The sequence below is a fragment of the Magallana gigas genome, chromosome 6, assembly GCF_963853765.1.
Source record: "Magallana gigas chromosome 6, xbMagGiga1.1, whole genome shotgun sequence".
Classification (NCBI taxonomy): Eukaryota; Metazoa; Mollusca; class Bivalvia; order Ostreida; family Ostreidae; genus Magallana; species Magallana gigas.
The window spans coordinates 2,754,472-2,775,168 of record NC_088858.1 but is presented as its reverse complement, the minus strand read 5'-3'; the positions used below and the strand labels follow the sequence as shown (position 1 = coordinate 2,775,168).

Genomic DNA, 20,697 nt, shown 5'->3' with positions numbered 1-20,697 from the left:
ACAACTACAGATATTAACTCAGAAATTATAGACTCATGTTCGCTCTCTCTCACTTGCCTAACGAACTAAAATGATACTACCTGCAACCTTATCAAACCTTTCATACCACATTTTTCATCCGACACTTATTAAAGATAATTAACCCAAGGGGATGGCCCTGTAACATTAGACATAAGCAAGTAACCCCCCTAATAAATATTAAGTAGTAGGGTAGTCCACAAAATCTTAATTTTTCCGGTTTTTTTTTTTTAAGATTTTGATATTTCACTTGCCCTGAAAGTGAATACTTTAGATATTTCGGACTAATATATGTTGTAGAGTAACACACATCTTTATAAGAAATAGATGGGAAAAGTTAACTTCTTTATCTCAGAAGGTTAATGTTACTCTATATGACTATAAAAATATAAGCATGCGATTTTAACGTTGATATATGCTTATATATCAGTATATAAAATGCCTGGGTTCAGTTGTACATCATCAAAATACGAGAGACGAATAGGCCCACTTAAGAAATATTTTTATCTCGTAATCACGAGAAAAGATCTCGTTATTACGAATTAATTATCTCGTAATGACGAGAAAAGATCTCGTAATAACGAGAAAAGATTTTGTTATTACGAGAAGAGATCTTGTTCTTACCTCGAAATAACGAGATAGTTTCATGTGTAACTCTTAATAAACGAAATCTTTTCTCGTAATTACGACATAAAAATAAATTTTTTTGTTGCCCGAGTTGGGCCTATCAAACAAAATTTTTCTGAGCATTCTTTAATTTGTGAAGACAGACAAAATGAAATTGCACGAGAGAGGAACAAACAAGAAAAGTACACGGTCTGTAACTTGAAAATAAAGCTTATTACTCAAAGAATAAAATCAAAGTTTTTTTTTGCCAAGAACTTGTTTTTCTCTTTTTCTTTAAGATGTTTGTTCAAAGCTTCAGTTTTTTTATAGTAAAAAAAATGTTGATTTTTGAGATATCCAATTCCTTGAATAAAAATAAATTTTAAAATAGTTAATCGCAGGACTTCTTTGAACTGCAATGTAGCGACCTCTAATGATACAGTGTCCACTTATGATATAAAGCTGCATTCGTTATCATAATCATGTCCATTATTGATATAATGTTATCATTAACGACCTTTCTAGCCGTCCATCAATGACATACTAGCCGTTCATTAATGACATACTAGCCGTCCATCAATGACACACTAACCGTACATTAATGAACTCTCTAACCGTCCATCAATGACATACTAACCGTACATTAATGCACTTCCTAGCCGTCCATCAATAGCTTACTAGCCGTTTATTAATGAACTTCCTAGCCGCCCATTCATGACTTACTAGCCGTCCTAGCCGTCCATCAAAGACATACTAACCGTCCATTAATGAACTTTCTAGCCGTCCATTAATGACATACTAGCCGTCCAATAATGAACTTCCTAGCCGCCCATCAATGACATACTAGCCGTCCATTAATGCACTTCCTAGCCGTCCATCAATGACATACTAGCCGTCCATGAAAGACATACAAACCGTCCTTTAATGAACTTCCTAACGACATACTAGCCGTCCATCAATGACATACTAACTAACCGTCCATTAATGAACTTCCTAGCCGTCCATCAATGACATACTAGCCGTCCATCAATGACATACTATTCGTCATTAATGAACATCCTAGCCGCCCATCAATGACACACTAATCGTCCATGAATGAACTTCCTTGCCGTTCATCAATGACATACTAGCCGTCTATTAATAAACTTCCTAGCTGTCCATCAATGACATACTAACTGTCCATTAATGAACTTACAAGCCTTCAATTAACGACATTTAGACGTCCATTAATGACATACTAGCCGCCCATCAATGACACACTAACCGTCCATTAATAAACTTTCTAGCCGTTCATTAACGGCATACTTGCTGTTCATTAATGAACATCCTAATCGTCCATCAATGACATACTAGCCGTTCATTAATGAACTTTCTAGCCGTCCATCAATGACATACTAGCCGTCCATCAATGACATACTAGCCGTTCATTAATGTACTTTTTAGCCGTCCATCAATGACATACTAGCCGTTCATTACTGAACTTTCTAGCCGTCCATCAATGATATATAAACCATCCATTAATGACATACTAGCCGTCCATTAATGAACTCTCTAGCCGTCCATTAATGACATACTAGCCGTCCATTAATAAACTTTCTAGCCGTCCATCAATGACATACTAGCCGTCCATCAATGGCATACTAGCCGTCCATTATTGAACTTTCAAGCCGTCAATCGATGACATTCTAACCGTCCATCAATGACATACTAGCCGTCCATCAATGACAAGCTAGCCGTCTATCAATGACATACTAGCCGTCCATTAATGGACTTTCTAGCCGTCAATCGATGACATACATGCCGTTTATCAGTGACATACAAACATTCAATTAATGAACTCTCTAGCCGCCCATCAATGACATGCTAACCGTCCATTTATGAACTTCCTAACCGTCAATCAATGACATACTAGCCATCCATCAATGACATACTAGCCGTCCCTCAATGATATACTTACCTTCCATTAATGAACTCTCTAGCCGTCCATCAATGACAAACTAGCCGTCCATGAATGACATACTAGCCGTCCATTAATAAACTTTCTAGCCATCCATCAATGGCATACTAGCCGTCCATAAATGGCATACTAGCCGTCCATTAATGAACTTTAAAGCCGTCAATCGATGACATTCTAACCGTCCATCAATGCCATACTAGCCGTCCATCAATGACATGCTAGCCGTCCATCAATGACATACTAGTCATCCATTAATGGACTTTCTAGCCGTCAATCGATGACATTCTAACCGTGTATCAAGGACATACTAGCCGTCCATCAATGACATACTAGCTGTTTATCAATGACACACAAATATTCCATTAATGAACTCTCTGGCCGTCCATCAATGACATACTAACCGACCATTTATGAACTTCCTAACTGTCAATCAATGACATACTAGCCGTCCATCAATGGCATACTAGCCATCCATCAATGACATACTTACCTTCCATTAATGAACTCTCTAGCCGTCCATCAATGACATATTTACCTTCCATTAATGAACTCTCTAGCCGTCCATCAATGACAAACTAGCCGTCCATGAATGACATACTAACCTTCCATTAATGACTAACTAGCCGTTCATCAATGACATACTAGCCGTTCATTTATGAACTTTCTAGCCAGCCATCATTGACATACTAGCCGTCCATTAATTAACTTCCTAACCGTCAATCAATGACATACTAGCCGTCCATTAATTAAATTTCTAACCGTCCATCAATAACATACTAGCCGTCCATTAATAGACTTTCTAGCCGTCCATCAATGACATACTAGCCGTCCATTAATGAAATTTCTAGCCGTCCATCAATGACATACTTGCCGTCCATTAATAGACTTTCTAGCCGTCCATTAATGAACTTCCTAGCCGTTTATTAATGATAAAATAAAAATGGTCAAAACTCACATTTAATTATAAAATGAAAGAATAGAACGCCAAAACAATACATGACACGAATAACATACTTTTATTATTTCACTAGAGATTGAAATTAAACCATTAATCAATGATACAATTATGTTTGAAATTGAGCTGTTTTACACAAGTCCTGCAATTTTGCATATTCTCTGTTGGCCAAAGAGATAATCAGGTACATTACATAGGTAATCATTCTTTGAATATTATGAGGTGATAATTTCGGTCGGGCGTGATCAAATCCAATAAAGCCCGAAGAGCTTTATGATAGATTTGAACACGCCCCGACCGAAATTATCATTTCATTATATTCAAAGAGTGATGCCTTATTACTTATATTTATATAATGTTCAGCCATCGTACAATTAAATATTTAAATATAGATAAGCAAACCACGCTGGCGCCTCAATTTGGCGACATTTGAAGTTATGGGTTATATAGTACAAAATCGATTTGTAGTGTTTTCGCAGGCAAAGACACTGGAGAATGTAAATATTAAAAATATATTGCATGAAGCCATGTGGATGGTCTTGCCTAGTTGATGGACTTCATCCATAAATGAATCAGTCATGTATAAAAAATACCACTACTTTGATAACATAACAGTATTGAATGCCTTTCTGTCTATTTCTTGATGCATGTTGCTTTAAGAAATAAAATTAATTTTTCAATAGGTTTCAGCTTTACTTTCAAATTCTCTCATTTGAAAATGACTAAGGTTTATTAAACCAAGAGAATTGGTAACAAAATCTAAAAACCGCATGGAAAACCTTTCTGATCATCCTTTTAGCCAGTCAAGAAATAGATAAAGGTATATGCAGAATGAAAAATTAAAAAAATAATATAATTTCATACAAAACTATCATTAATGGTAAAAGTCACAGATAGAGAGAGTATAAACTTTTTATTATGAAAAAATATATATAACGCCGGGTGCTTGTGGTTGAAGTCTATCCACTAATGTAATCATATCAATGGTCAACGGTGTTCCTATTTTATCTTTTATCATTGATGTGAAGATTTACTATAAGTAAGTAAGTAAATAATTTATTATAGTGACATGTGTATATAGCATGATTACAAAATTCATTTTACAAATATAACACAATACACCCGGCCCAACGGACCTATAAGTCACTTTCAAACTGTTACAATATAAAAAGATTTACATGTTTTGGGAGCAAGACGGCTTTGTCAATTGTTTCTGTCTTAAATTGTATAATTCATGAATAAAATAAGCGATTTGGCGGGGGTAGTTACATATTAGGTCAACAAAAAGAGTACTGTCATTTGTATTATTTTGACTTACAGTTACATCATATCCAATTTTATAAAATAATTGACTTCTCTGGTAATTAAAGAATGGACAACGTAATAAAAAGTGCTTTTCAGTTTCAATTTTGTTAAGATTACATAAGTTACATATTCTATCCTCCACCGGTTCTCGTCTGTAGCGACCAGTCTCGATCCTCAGGGGGAGTACACCACATCTAAACATCGCCAATTTTGATCTGATGGGTTTTGGGAGATCAAGCGTAACGTATTTTTCGACTGTGTAGCTGGATTTAAAAAGGATATATGTACGAAGTTTTGGTATACTTTGGATATTGTTGTGCCATTCGGTTTCGAAATTTGTACGTAACTTTTCCTCTGCGTAGTGTAAATTACAGGGTGTAGAATTTAAGTTAGTACTTTCTATGTTTAACGATTCCATGATATTTTTAACTTGGGAGCTCCAATTAGAAGTACTGTTTTGCTCACGGTCCCAAAGAAACACGCGCTTGGTGATGCGTTCATTTTCCATGTAAATTAGTCGATTCCAGAGACGCAACATATTCATCTTGTGGCGGCAATTACAGCTTATAGCTTACTATATGTGATATGATTTTGAAATAGTGATTAATTGACAGCGAGGTAGTTCGTTAATGTTAAAGTAGCACAATTAATGATCAGAAGTCAGACCACTAATGCAACTTTATATCATAAGTGAATACTGTATAATTAAAGGTTACTTCAATGCAACCTCCAACGATTTCTCAAACAGTTGGTAACAAATTCTATTTGCGTTGTTTGTCAAAGAACAAAACCATTTATGTGTAAATATATCTTTTTTAAAAATGAAACAATATGAGAAAAGTTTAGCGGAGGAACTTTGCTATCTACATTATAAAAACCGCCGCCTTAAAAAAACGGTAAGTGTATAGGAACTTGGTTCAAATGACAGATGTTAGTTCTGGTACAGCAATACTGCATTTCACTCTGAGTAATATGATATGCATAGAAAAGTCAGTAAATGACCAAACCATTTTACAGTTAAACAATTTGGAAATTTTGCAAAATTGTGATACATTTCAACTTATATGATCTGGTTTGAGAGCAGTTGAATTACATTTGAGATAGATTCGAATTTGAGAGTTTCTATTTTTTTCTTTAAGTGTTTTATTTCGTTTTAATTTCTTGTTAAATATTGATTGTATAGCAAAAGTTTAACGCGAGTGACACTTTATTTGTAGTTTTTATCCGAAGGTTTAAAAATGTCTACAATTCATGATTTTCATTTTTATATATATTTTTTTCTCAAAAATATAACGTTTGTCTCGCCGTCTTTGACATTTATAGATGATTAAAAATGTGAAAAAGTAAAAGGTCTTATTGACATTACTGGACATGATTTTTTAAAATATTAATATTATGCATTTATTCACACCAAAGTTTAAACTCTAGAGTGTGTTAATTGCCAAGAAAACAGGTTGTCTACTTTTTATAAAAAAAAAATACAAAAATAAAAAATTATATAAAATAATTAATGACATATATTCTTCTTTAAATAACGAAATCAATTTTTTTTTTAGAATTGATACTTTAACGATCCATAAAATAACATTTTAGTGTTTTATTTCACCTTTTTATTTGTTGTGGTTTCTTTTTCGTCGGATAAAATGACCAGGTGTAATCAAAGTACATGATCAAAATGAATCTTTAAAACACATGACTACGCTGCAATCTGTGAATTTACACAATTTAATGTGAATTTCATTTCATTCCTTCTGAAAAGAAAAAGTATGTTCATTTGAAATATAAAACAATTGCTAGATTGAGTCTGTTATGTAACTGATGCATTTTCGCAATGGAAGTCTCATATTCGAAATGATGAACGTGTGGTTAAATTCCACAGATATTCGAATGTAATGAACTTTAGAAATGATGTCGTTGGAAACTGTAACATTCCATTGGTCCAACTCATTCAGTTCTTCGGAATACTACAAATAGACAAAACTGATGGATATTGAACTTTAAAAAAAATCAAGTGAATTAATTCTTAATTGCAATAAATATTGCAATATATATGTGTATATATCTCACTATGTTTATTAGATCAAGTTTACTAAGTAGAAGCTCCAAGAAAGCAAAATCCATACAGTGCATGTCGATAATTCTCGCAATGAAATAAAAGAAATAAGATAATCATTGTAATTTGGCTCTTAAAACCAAAAAAAGTAAAATGTTAAAGCTCCCGTCAGCATTTTGCAGTTTATTCCTTTCCTTATATTGCACAACAGAATTTGAACTAAAATTAAAAGACATTTTTGAGGGATAAGCAACTATAATGCATGCAAATACAATGTACATTACTTTTGAATATGAAAAAATAAATATCTTTATGTTATTTCAAAAGTAGATAGTAGCAGAGGAACAAGAAAATTAGACCTATACATCTTATACCACTGACCTTTCTACAGTGAAAATAATACACAGCAACACAGTGTGCTTGGTTATAACACAAGGCTTGTTTACAAAGAGTGAATAATTAAAAGGACTGGATAGCCGTGGCCATTTTAAAGGCCATATGTACCTCCTAATGAAGAAGGGGTCTATGAGCTGAAGTATTTGGATTTTTTCTTTAATAAATGTTAATATGAGGCCAAAAATATCATGTGTCAAAGTTTATGACATCCTTTACAGTGTACACCACAAGCACGCTCTTTGAGATTTGCAACTAAATTGGTGAACCATTATTGTCCTACTTCATCAATGTAGATAATCAGCAGAAAAGCATCTTTGTTAAAATTTGTCTTAACGTTGGTCTATAAATTGCCAAATGATTTTTAAATAACCCCATAAAATCTCTTTAACTCATTTATCCTCATTATTAACGTTATCAAATAGCGTCATTTTAGTAATAGTATTGTTATTTGATATCAAATTGTACTGGGAAGAACACATTAAAGACGATATAAATATTTTATAAATCAGCAGTCATGTCGTGCAATTTAACCGTCGTTTTAAATATTTCATCTCACTAAAAGTTTTTTACGTTTTGGGTACATTTAAAAATGTTTTGATTCAAACAAAATGAAATTAATCAAAATTAAAATAAACCTCTAATATCTTAGTTTGTTTTTTCCCCATTTTTTTCAATAAAATTTATGCTATTTTAATTAGGTTAAAAAAATTCGTTGTTTATCTTTTCATCAATCAAAAACACACTTTACGGTGTCTTTACTTGTCAATACTTACATGTACTAATCTGATCATTGAACTTTCGTTGTCCAGGAAATGCACATAAACGCGTGATGCCATAAAAATACTAAAGGACATATTTGCAAGGTTTGAAAACCTTTCTGTTAATGATATATTGATGTATGCAACACCTAATTTTGAATCTGGAAAAGAAGGTCCCTTGGAAGAAAACAGTGAGTCGTAAATCGAACTATGGTGTATACTGTTTGGTGATCCTTTAATGCTGGCCTGAGCATGACAAACTGTAAATATAAAAGATACCATTGGATAAGTTTGTGTTCATGTAGAATTGTAGGAAAATTAACAATGGATATCATATTTCACTTATGTGTAAGTTAATACACGCAATCGTGTTAACGCACAATAAACGTTGCATATACTCTCATGTAATAAGGATACCAAAATCACAAAGAAATTCTTCATCATGAAATTCATATTTGACCCAGGTAGCGGTTGATCCTAGAATTATTTGCCGTTCTCATAGTAATGCACAGCAAGCGCTTACCACTCATTTGGCCTTTGGCGTTCAATTGATGACCGTGTAGCTTGTGACAACGTGTTTATTGCGCACATTTAATTTAGTGGGTTCCGCAGATAAAGAGGAGTTTAGAGAACACTAACTATCGTTCAAAAACACAGTTTATAACATACAATTAATTTACCTGTTTCACAAGCATAGCCTTCGAAACCAAGACTACATTTCAAATATATCCCCGTTTAAGGGTAACATTTTTCACAGTTTGGAGGACATGGTCCTGGGCATTGGGGAATATTCGCCACAGGGCTAAGACAACCTGAACCCCCCCCCCCAAAAAAAATTAAATCAATTCAAAGATTTTTGTTAATCTTTATGAGTTTAACTCTTAAGAAAAATATTAACTAAAATTATCTAAAAAAACAAACATACATTTCAGTAAAAAAAATGTTGAAATCGGTGTATGGCAAACATTTCAAAAATTTTTCTCTCATGCAGTCATATTCATAATATTTTATCGATCAAAAAAAAAAAACCCACGATATTAAATTCTAGAATATTATTTCAGTCTTTTGGTGTCAATACTAGGTAGCAATTGAAAAATGGTTTATATTTTGAGGAAAAAAATATGAATGGGTTATTTCTTTTATGATAACATAATTCCTTTTTTTGTTCTTTTGTCGAGAGCGTAAAAGGGGTTTGTTTTATTTGTGTTTATGATTTTAAGCTCGCCTGAGTTTTTTCATAATACAAATAATAAGATTATTTTTTAAGGAGAATAATAGATGTTCGGGTGCATAAAATAACCTTCGTAATTGCGTCGCGAGACTTGGGATAGTTGCAAATTCCGTTCGTGTATACTAGTTCGTCCCTGGTTGTAAGTAAATATATATAAAGTATATGTATCGTATTGTGAAAACTAAACCGAGAATTAACTTTATAGATAATGAACTAAAAAGCGATCGCGATTTTTGCAGCTCAGACAACGACGGTGATTTTTTAATCCCTTAACACAGGAGAGTCTGAAGGTCATATTGGGGTCATAGATTGATCAAGGGGGACGGGGTGTTGAACCGGAGTTAACTCGTAATGAAGGTACGCGTATTCTACGATATAATAATATGGTTTCTGTACGTTTTCTGACGACATAAAATGTTTATCAATATAACGCAACTGGTATCTAATGAGAGAAGTTTATACGAATATATTGACATCTACCAAGTATTATTCCCTCTATTTCTTACGAAAACTTAAAAAAGTTAATTCATATAGCTCTACAGAAACAGCCATACTGGAATCTACACGCCCCGTTTATCGATTGGTCGAAATCTACATCGGCTGAAACTGACAAGAAACTGGCAGGACTGAAAATGATACGCCCTCTTTATAGATTGGTCGAAACCTACAGCGACCTGAGATTTTCAGTTTCAGTTTATTTCACTCAACACCATACATGTATAATGGTACAAGAGGTACATAAGAAGACCAAACATATTTACATATATACAATATAGTTGTAAAGTCAAGAAAGTAAGTGGGGTGGACGAACAGTATGATTAATTTTTGAAATAAAGAAACACAATTTTCTTAATGTGATATAATCGACTGAAGACATGATTTCATAGAACTTTTTAGTGTTAGGAGAAGAACAGTAATATGTATCTAAAAACTGACTTCGTAATTTACTTAATGCCTTGCATTCTAATACAACATGAAATTCATCACCAATTTTGTTACAATTACACAAATTACAATAACGTTTACTTCTTTCAACAATACCCCACCTTCCTATTTCAACAGGAAGATGATGATTTGTAGTTCTAAACTTAACTAATATTTTTCTTAATTTACTGGGTAACAAGAGTAAGTAGCGTTCACATTCAAAATTTGTTTTAAAAATTCTACATATAACACCCTTAGTCGATTCCTGAATATCTTTATGCCATTTTTGTAAAAATTGATCTCTTAACCTTTGGTTAATAGTTGTCTTAATCCAACTGGAGTTATAATGGTAAGATTCATGATCACACCATAAATTTGAAAGGCCGCATTTATCTAAAACATTTTTAAAGAGCATGGATTTAATATTTTTCCCTTATCAAAAAGAATACGCACATACATATATATGATTTTGCTTAACTTGTTTTCACTGCTATTGATTATGTTGGCCCAGAATGAAATCATTCTAGTAAAAATGGTTATATACAGAGGAAATCGTCCAGTTTCACCATATACCATGTAACTAGGTGTACAACTTTTCAGATTAAGTATATGTTTCAAATATTTTAAATGGACACGTTCAATAATCTCAATATTTTCATAACCCCCAACTTCGCATGCATACAATAAAACTGGTACAACAATTTTAACGAATAAATCTAATTGACGATCAATAGGTAAATTAAAAGTTCTTATCTTCCTTATAACTCTGTACATGGATTTCTGTGCTTGCTCACATAGCCGTTTTTTTTTGCTTTGAAAAATGAACCCGTTCTTCAGAAAATTACACCGAGATAATTAAATTCCTTATCTATTTCAATAGGTAAACCATTATATAAAAAGACATATTTGGGTTGACGACCTTTAGAAAATACATCAATTTTTGTTTTACAAATATATATTAACAGTAAGTTTCCACGTATCACAGTATCTATAGAATTCATTAAGGGCAAACTGTAAATCGTTTGCAGACTCAGCTAAAATAACAGTATCGTCTGCATAAAATATGATAAACATTTTTAAATATAAAAAAAAAGTTCCTTTTCAATTCCCTCAGGAATTGTCGACAGTCCAGTTACGTTTTTATCTAACAAATAATCTTCTAGATCATTTATATACAAGGAAAACAAGAATGGAGACTTTCTCCTTGTCGTACACCGACATTACAAGTAAAAAGATCAGATGAAAAACCATTAATACATATTTTTGATTTTATACCTTTGTACATGTTTTTTTTATGTAAGTAAAACATTTACCATTTATTCCACTTTTAAGAAGTTTGTACCAGATCGAGCCCATCCCTCCATACTGTATCAAGCTTGTTTGAAATCTACAAATGCACAGAGTAATAACGGACTGCACGAAATAATCACCAGACTCAGATTTTGACAGGAGACGATATGGCTGTTATTTTAGCTAATGTACTTATTAACAGTAATTTAGTGAATTTTACTTACATTTCTTAATCAGTTTATTAATTAGTAAAAAGAAAGATTTTAATATAAACAATAAAATGCTTTCTTTGATGACTCATGCGGGTTATGAAGGTAGCTAACGCAGATTATGTAGGCTATTTTTCTGCAATGTCGCTATCTTCATATCCCGAATGAATCACCAAATAAAGAATTTTATTGTTTAAATATAAGCAGAACCATTTTAACCAGACCTTTGACTTTCGGTTGGACGTAGCTATCTATTTCTTTATTTCTTACGTCAAAACAAGTTTAAAATGACGTGGTTTCAAGCGAAATATACACCGATTGCGTAGTTTTAGCTAAAAAGCCATACATATCTTGTCGATTTCAAAGAGCCATAGCTGAGTGGCTAGCAATGAAATAGACAGGCCTACGTCACATTGCTGTTTGACATAACTACCCAAAGTCAAAGCTCTTGTTAAAATGGTTCTATCAGTTTTGATTCAACTTATCAGTCTCTGTTGCACTTAAATTGAAAAATGTCCAAAAATGGATATCCGTGAATCACGTGCTGACACAAATTCGTTTAATTTGCGGAAAGGTAACATCTCGACGGATGTCAACATTTTCAGTTAAAGGAGGTACATGTATTTGCTTGGCTTGTTCCTTTAATTTATTCAATTAAAATTACTTAAAAATTAAAATTAAAAATTTAAATTATACGGGGGATTCAATCTTTTACTTGACATCAAAACTGGAATAATTTTGGTAAGATGCTCTGATATGTAGTTATTACTTTATTTATTTGGGGATGTGCATAATTGTCAAGGGGGCGGAACGTCCTGTTACCCTTTGACGGGGCGGATTTATTCGGGGGCGCATTGACTGCATGTTTTGAACATAATAGGCAAGATGGCGGGACCGACGACTGACACAAACCTTGGTCCAGTCATAAATATATTAAAGTACATGCCTGAAACAGTTAGATTTGCAATGTTAAGGCTTGGGAAAGATTGTAATGCCGATGGCAGTTATTCGTTCATGGATGCAAAGTGTAGTGTTTCAGTCATCAGAGATGAGAGGAAAGTGATGATGGTGAGAAATTTCAAGAAAGTTTTCAAACGTGGGATTGATCTTATGAACGAACTTAAAAGTGGAGACATGAACTCTTTCAAAAACATGGAAAAAAACTACAAAGCTGCGATAATTGTTTTGGCCAAATTTTTAGAAGAAAAGGGTATGACATGGTTTTATTTTATTGCCTAATTTTTTGCCTATTTATAAATGTGAATACACCACTATTACGTTTGTTACTGACTGACTGACCGACTACAGAAATATATTGGGTTAATCAATCTCATAGATGGCGAGGTGAAGCCGAGCCCTCTATGAGATTGATCTACTGATATTATTACTTATTAGGTTAGTTACTGACTCACTACGGAAATATATTGGGTTGATCAATCTCATAGATGGCGAGGCGAAGCCGAGCCTTCTATGAGATTGATCAACCCAATATATTTCCGTAGTGAGTCAATATATTGGGTTGATCAATCTCATAGATGGCGAGGCGAAGCCGAGCCTTCTTTGAGATTGATCAACCCAATATATTTCCGTAGTGAGTCAGTAACTAACCTAATAAGTGTTTTGTTTTCTCAAGGCTATCAAGCGACATATTTATTCACAAATAATGGTGATCTACACAAAGCCATGTACAAGATGCCTTACATCTCGTCCAATTTAACTCATTTAAACTCTTAAAAATTTTCAATCTCACCTTTCAAATACTCTTTCAAATTCTTTGCTTCACCCATGTTTACTTACAATGGTTTGTTGCTATTCAATTTTAAATGTTTTCTCCCTTTCTTCTGCAAAGATTTGAGCAAATTTCGACGCTGCCATTTTGTTCTGCTCCAGATAAAACAATGTGACGTCAATATTCTAAGGGCAACTACTCTAATTTTAAAGAATTTTATAGGGCAACTACTCCAAATACTTTAAGAACTTACGGCATGCACTTTATGTATAAAATACTATGAAATGTCGAAATGGGTAAGCGAAGCGTCGACCAATGACGGCCATATTGCCTAATATTATTTCTCACAGAACAAACATAGAGATATATGAGGCAATCATGTGCTATGTTTAAACCAATGAAAATGTGACATTTCAGTCCAAGGGAAAACAAATTTCTGTAGTCTGTCCGTAAAAAAACCAATTAGTGTTTTGTTTTTGTGAGGACTATCAAGTGACACATTTATTCACAATCACAAATGCGATAATCTACGCAAACCTATGTATACAAGTTGCCTTTCATCTCATCGTATTTAAGTTATTGAAAATCTTTAAAATTATCAATTTTGCATTTCAAATACTCTTTGAAAATCTGTGCTTCACGATGTTTACTTACTGTAACAATGTGTTGTTGCTATGTAAGGAATAAGGAATCATTCTTTGAGTATTATGAGGTGATAATTTTGGTCAGGGCGTGGTCAAATCCAATAAAGCCCGATGGGATTAATGATAGATTTGACCATGCTGCGACCAAAATTATCACACAATTAGTACACTTTAAAAAAAATAATTTTAAAATCACTATTTTTTCATGTAGCACATGCTATTAAATTAATAGCATGTGCTACATATTAATAGTTTTAATATATTACTACACGGCGCAGTCATTACCATTTTTTGGTTAAGCTTTAAGATCATTTGTTTTTTCAATAGGTACATACAAAGACATTAATTGTTTGTATATGTTTATTTGTAGAGATACATGAAAAAAGTCTGAACAATGTTTTAAACAGAAAGCAGAATGAAGGAGATGGTTCATGCCAAAACACTGAACTAACAGTAGCTTTAGCAGAGCATTTATTGGGAAGACTTGCACCAAGACAGTCCTATATCATTGATTCCAGAGCTAAAAGAAACGGAAGATGTAGCTGTGGAGAAAAGCATTGCGTAAAAGATCCAACATATGGAAGCACTGGCATAGGTATTAATACTGATTGTTCTATCTGACATTGTCATAAAGTATATGTATAAGGGTATGAAAGGCATCTTGATCCTAATGTGTAAATCATTTAGTAACATAACCATTGTTTCAGAGTACAGTGGAGCCTCACTTATCCGGACACTTTTGTCCCCAGGCCAAATCGTCCGGATAGGTGAAGCGTCCGGATATCTGAATTGTGATACATGAATTTATCTTTAATATTTATGGAAACATAACTCATAAATTAATTATACAATTAAATATTTTATTTTGATAGCCATAAGCACTTCAAACAAAGTTTAGATTTTTTTTAAATTAACAAAACAAAAAATTGTTAAAAACATTATTTAAGGTATGTTTTTTCCACAGGAAACTTAGCACTACATTCTCCAATGCAACACATGTACATGTACATAACAATCACTGTATTAAACCGATAATTTCATTACATTCGCATAACAAAGCGAAGAGAAGAAAATTGGTGTTCCACTTTACGCTGACAAATCTTTTTCTTCAAGCTAGCGGTGATCGCAACTCTCGCTCTCTTGGCCGGTGGTGTTGACATGTTTGCAGCTGCTCAACATTTGATGATTGAAAATTGGTGAAAATCTGTATATATTCCCTTATTGATAATTGTCCAAGCTATTTTTTCATTGACAGAACTTACCCAAGCTAATTTTACGTATCCAATTTTCTATAGAGTTAATTGCACCCAAGCGATTTTTACAAGTAGCGTGAACACTCATCCACGCCATGTTTGGCATAATTATTATTACACTGTTTATTGAACACACGCTATAAAATTAATGTCGATACCCTGAACATCCCAAGCGGTCTTAATAACTATCGTAAACAGAACTCAAATTATCAAATATTTCATTTCAATTACGTTTTAAAATGAATAGGCGTACGAACGATCTAATCACACTACGATTAATAGAATTTTAATTCAATCAATAGATGACTTTATTAAACACAAATTAAACAATTTTCATGACATTTTAATCAAACAATAACAGTTCATAAGTTAAATGGCGACAATTAAACATGTTGCATCCATGGTTATCGTAATATCCTCGGGCGAGTACATAGCGTGACACAGGTGACCCCGATTACCGGACGAAGGCATTGTTTAAAACCAACAACCAGTGTCAGATGTTTTTACACCAATTTGCACTTGCGCATAAAAAACTTTTGTGCCCCCGAACACTTAAATGTGACCGTCCGGTTAAATGAGGTAAAATTTAAAGGAAAACTGTATTATGTGGTAAAATTTGACCGTCCGGATCCGGAACGCGGAATTCCGGATAAACGAGACAAATTATTGTGTAAAAATTCCGTTCCCAATAAAAATCGACCGGTAAGTGAAGCGTCCGGTTATCTGGCGTCCGGATATCTGAGGCTCCACTGTATAAGATTGTGTCCATCAAGCAGACATACCAAGGTTTGGGAGGGGGCAAGACAAGTGAGCTAAGCAAAACTTTGACATCAAAGATATAAAGAAATTGACCAAATTCTAAATTTTGGGTGGGAGTATTGTGTTATCAAGTTCTGAGTTTATTTTAAAGCCCGCCTTAACAGGGATTAGGGAATTTTTGTCCCCCTTTTTTTACTCTAAGGGGGATATTCAGTGTGCGAAATTAACTTTTTTGTACTATAGACAATAGGTCTACAACATTTTCAAAATCTATAGACCTGACAGATTTCCTATAGACCAAAAACAACAACAAATATTGTTCTTTATTTGTATTGTAATTTTATTCAGGGTGAACATGGTGAAATAACCTGTTACTTCACAACACAATAGGAACTCTTACTATAGGACATGGTGAAGGGTGCCCGGCTCTAAACCCACACACAGTGACATTGCCTTGTAATGATTATTTTGTAATACCAATCAAATAAACTCATATAAAGTTAAGGAAAATTGATATATAAAATACCCTGTTCCCTTGAATACTGTAGATAACACGATACAAAAGGAAACAAAAGCGCAGAATCTAAGACAACGTTAGGAAAACTGAATGTCGGTCATTAATTCCATGTGTGCAGTCTGGGTTCACGAATGCGAAAACTAGAATGTCGTATGACTATCCGGGTTTTTTTCCCCAGGTCTAGCACCTTGTGAATACTTCAGTTTGTCAAAAAATGATATGCTCTGAAAATTGTTTTTTACTTTTAAATAGCACATGGCAATTACATTCTGCTTCTTATCGCAGTGTATTTAAAAAGGTATTGAGCAAAACGTTCAATCGACTAAACGACAGGCTGCGTTCGTTCTATAGACAAGTTGGTCTACAAATATTCGAGTTACTATAGACCAGGCGTATTTACTATAGATTTGGTCTATCGGTCTAGCGTTAATTTCGCACACTGGATATTAATTTGGCCTGTCAGTCTTTCTTTTCGTCTGTGGGTAACACTTGCGTTTCCTGATGATGTCCTAAAAGCTTATGAGTTTTTGAAATGATCTTTTAAATCAAAACTCCTTTTAGCCTAAAGAGGACCCCTATTTATTTTGATGTCAAAAGGTGAAAAGTCAATTCCTTCATTCTTTCTGTGCATAACACTTTGTGGTTTGCATTGAACTTTGATATCAAAATTCCTTATTGCCTAAAGAAAACCCCTTTTGATTTTGAGGTCAAAAGGTCAAAGTTGAAACTTCAGGTAGATCTTAACTTGTTTTGGTATAAAACACTCCCATTGTTAGCATTTCCCATTCAAAATTTTCTTCTTCAAAACAACAAGAACAATTCTTGTCTTCTTAAAGATATCTAGATACAGTCATTCTGATTTTTGTAGGTCATGAGGAAGTTTGGCATGGACATGTTGATATCATATTTTCATCACATGAGGGCGTTGAACCAGAAAGTACTGGCTGTGCTGTTAGGCCTCTAGTAACGGATTCTGAAACGAGAACCAATGGTAAGATACAAAGAAACTAACTATAATATAGGCCAACCTAAAGTGGTTCATTTCAGAAATAAACAGCAATTTAAAAAGTTCACTGGGATATATGAACTTGGTTGATCACCTGATCAGATCCTATGAAGCCCGAAGGGCTTCTCAGAAGATTTGATATTGTACCAACCAAGTTCATATCTTAGTGAACTTTTTTACATTGCTGTTAATTACTTATATTTATGTTTGAGAATGGCAATTCAGAATCATTAATACAAGGGTGTTTTTACGTTTACAATATTGCAATCGTCAAGCAATAAGTGCGAGAGGTTATCATTGTGACGTCATGAAAATGTTCATACAGAGTTGAATGTTTTCGCTATTCTATAGGTTCATACAGGGAAGCATATTTGCCAATGTAAGTATTACACTTTAAAAGTTTCTCAGATCTGCAGAAAATTGCTTGGTAATGTGAAAAGCATGATCGATGAATAAGAAATACATAAGTCAAATAGGTGAAAAATATACAATTTTGGATTATAAAATAGGATTTTTAAAAAATTTAACTTGGTAAATATGAACAAGAGCTTCAGTCAGATTTCAGCCTAAGGTTTGCAATTTTGAATCATCATCTTTTTTGAAATATGTACTATTACTCAATAACCCCTTTGCCAATTTTTTTCAAATATCCTTGGCCCAGGGGCTTATATCTATACTTAAAATAGGGATGTGACCCTTAAATGAGGGGAGATAATTAGGGAAATAACAACAAATAAATGGTTGCTTAAATATTTTCAACAATTACTGAGCAGATTATCATAAGGATGGAAATATGTTGAAAATTAAAAATTGCTCAAGGCATCACCCTGGAGCAACAGGCAGGGTTTCATGTGATCACAGTTGATGAACCGGAACTGATCAGATATCTTGGAAATGGTGAAGATCCCCACCTTCAAATCTTAAAAATTATTGATGCTTGTATCAAGGCTATTCATATGATACTGTCCTTTACAAATATTTAGACTCTTTCAAAATTTGTTCATGACAATGTCCATCTTTTGTCCAGTCTGTTTTAAATTGATGCAGATTATTTGCACAGACAAGGCTGACAAGCTATTCCAAATTTCAACTACTTTTGCATCTGGTCTTGTTTAGTTTGAACGAGTTTCCTCTTGTGCCTCAGCTGACCCTTCAGGAACTGTAAATGATAAAAATTCTTTAGAATGCATTGAAATCCCCACCTCTAAACCGTATACATGTATATTCTTGTTCCGTGTGTCACTTCATGTCTCTTAGTACAAGTGCAGTGGAGAGTGTAATTGTTAGCACGGTACTCTGTGTATTCAATGAAGTAAAAGAAACTTGTTTTTTGAGTATTTTTTACATATCTCCTGACAGTTTAAGACTTTTTTTTTTAATTTTACTGTTTATAAGTATAGCATTTCTAGGCTTAAAGACTTCTTGTTACTGAGATATACTGTTGTAATTAAACATTTGGCTCAAAAGAACCCCCTCCCCATGCTAAAAATCCATGTTAATTAGATATTGATCACATAATCTGCTCTTCATATTGATATTACTAAAATAGACAGGATAAAACCTGGATGTTCAGTGTAACGGACAGCACAATCACTGCCTTTGTTCAAACGTACATGAATTTTGTCGTTCCAAACCTGCATGCATTATTTTGAGTGTTATCATAAGCATCAAAATGATTAGAAAACCTACACCATACAAAACAACCAAAACCCATTTTCCAAAATTTTGTCATGAAGGTCTCTCTGACACATGCACACTACCAGAGTTGATATGGATGCTGAATTTAACCTACATTTTCCAGATGACCAATAAACTATGAGGCCTACCTGAACCAAACTTGCATGGATGTTGCATAAAGGGATGCACATTTTAATTTCACTTCAACAATTGGAATTTATTTTGTCTTTGCAAATTGATTACCTGCAACTTTCAATACTTTGAGCTCCGCTTGAGATAAGGAGTGACAGAATCAGAGTGACCTAGGTGGGGTTTAGGGCCCATGGGTGGCTGCTTAATTATTTTAAATTAATGTATGATAGTTGATTTGCAAATTAAATAGAAAATTTGTTGAATTTTGTAGATGCTGAAGAAATGGAAGATGAATCTGATGGATTGCCAAGTGGTAAAACAGTAGATGAAGACAAACAATCAACTATTGGGGCCGAAGATCAGTCTGTTGCAGAAACAATTGTATTTTCTTTAATTCAAAGAATTCACCATCCAGACCTTAAAACTCATTTGATACCGTATATTGTTATTTCTTCTTGTGATTTTAGGATACTTATGTATGATGCAGATAATGATGTTTTCCTTTGTAGTATGCTTCTTCCTTTACTTCAGGATAATTGTATGCACATTACATCTGTTCTAATTCTCTGGATGGCTCTGCACTATAGGATATTTTGCTCAGGAATAGATATTGATCCTAAAAAGATTGACAGAGTTCAATCTAAGTTTAGGAATATAGTCGGAGAGAAATGGGAGATTTATTCTAAATCATTAAAATTAGGTGTTGCAAATTTTCCAGTTGTCAGTAAGAATACTTTTCCTTCAAATGAAGACATAATGTTAGGAACAGAGCTATTTTAAAATTTGGATGGGGCTCAGTGTTACAGGAACTATTTTAGGAGTTGAATGGGGCTCAGTGTTACAGAAACTGTTTTGAGGGTTGGATGGGGCTCAGTGTTACAGGAACTGTTTTAGGAGTTGGATGGGGCTCAGTGCTACAGGAACTGTTTTAGGAGTTGGATGGGGCTCAGTGTTACAGGAACTGTTTTAGGAGTTGTATGGGGCTCAGTGTTACAGTAACTGTTTTTGAAGTGGGATGGGGCTCAGTGCTACAGGAACTGTTTTAGGGGTTGGATGGGGCTCAGTGTTACAGGAATTGTTTTAAGGGTTGGATGGGGCTCAGTGCTACAGGAACTGTTTTAGGAGTTGGATGGGGCTCAGTGCTACAGGAACTGTTTTAGGAGTTGGATGGGGCTCAATGTTACAGGAACTGTTTTAAGAGATGGATGGGGCTTAGTCATTCATTGAGGTTTAGAGGGCTCCATTTTTAGACTCTATTGATCTCATTTAGAAGAAGAG

General features: G+C 33.8%; 1 protein-coding gene across 2 annotated transcripts; it reads left to right on the top strand.

Moving 5' to 3' along the window:
• Positions 1 to 12,549: 12,549 nt before the first annotated feature.
• LOC105320195 (uncharacterized) lies at positions 12,550 to 20,697 on the top strand. Of its 2 annotated transcripts, XM_011418039.4 has the most exons (5): positions 12,550 to 12,912; positions 14,446 to 14,670; positions 17,473 to 17,595; positions 17,962 to 17,989; positions 19,691 to 19,833. In XM_011418039.4, exons 1-5 carry the CDS (start codon positions 12,588 to 12,590, stop codon positions 19,695 to 19,697), a joined length of 708 nt encoding a protein of 235 aa, XP_011416341.3. In that variant the 5' UTR covers positions 12,550 to 12,587; the 3' UTR covers positions 19,698 to 19,833. The 2 variants fall into 2 exon arrangements, with proteins under 2 accessions (XP_011416341.3, XP_011416339.3); XM_011418037.4 differs by lacking the exon at positions 17,962 to 17,989 and having other exon boundaries at positions 19,691 to 20,697.

What these genes read in the sequence shown, in the direction of transcription:
- LOC105320195 (XM_011418037.4), top strand. Translation starts at nt 12,588, where the DNA reads ATGGCGGGACCGACGACTGACACAAACCTTGGTCCAGTCATAAATATA. An exon ending in ATATGGAAGCACTGGCATAG is followed by an intron (nt 14,671 to 17,472) that starts GTATTAATACTG and finishes TGATTTTTGTAG; the next exon opens with GTCATGAGGAAGTTTGGCAT. An exon ending in TTCTGAAACGAGAACCAATG is followed by an intron (nt 17,596 to 19,690) that starts GTAAGATACAAA and finishes TGAATTTTGTAG; the next exon opens with ATGCTGAAGAAATGGAAGAT.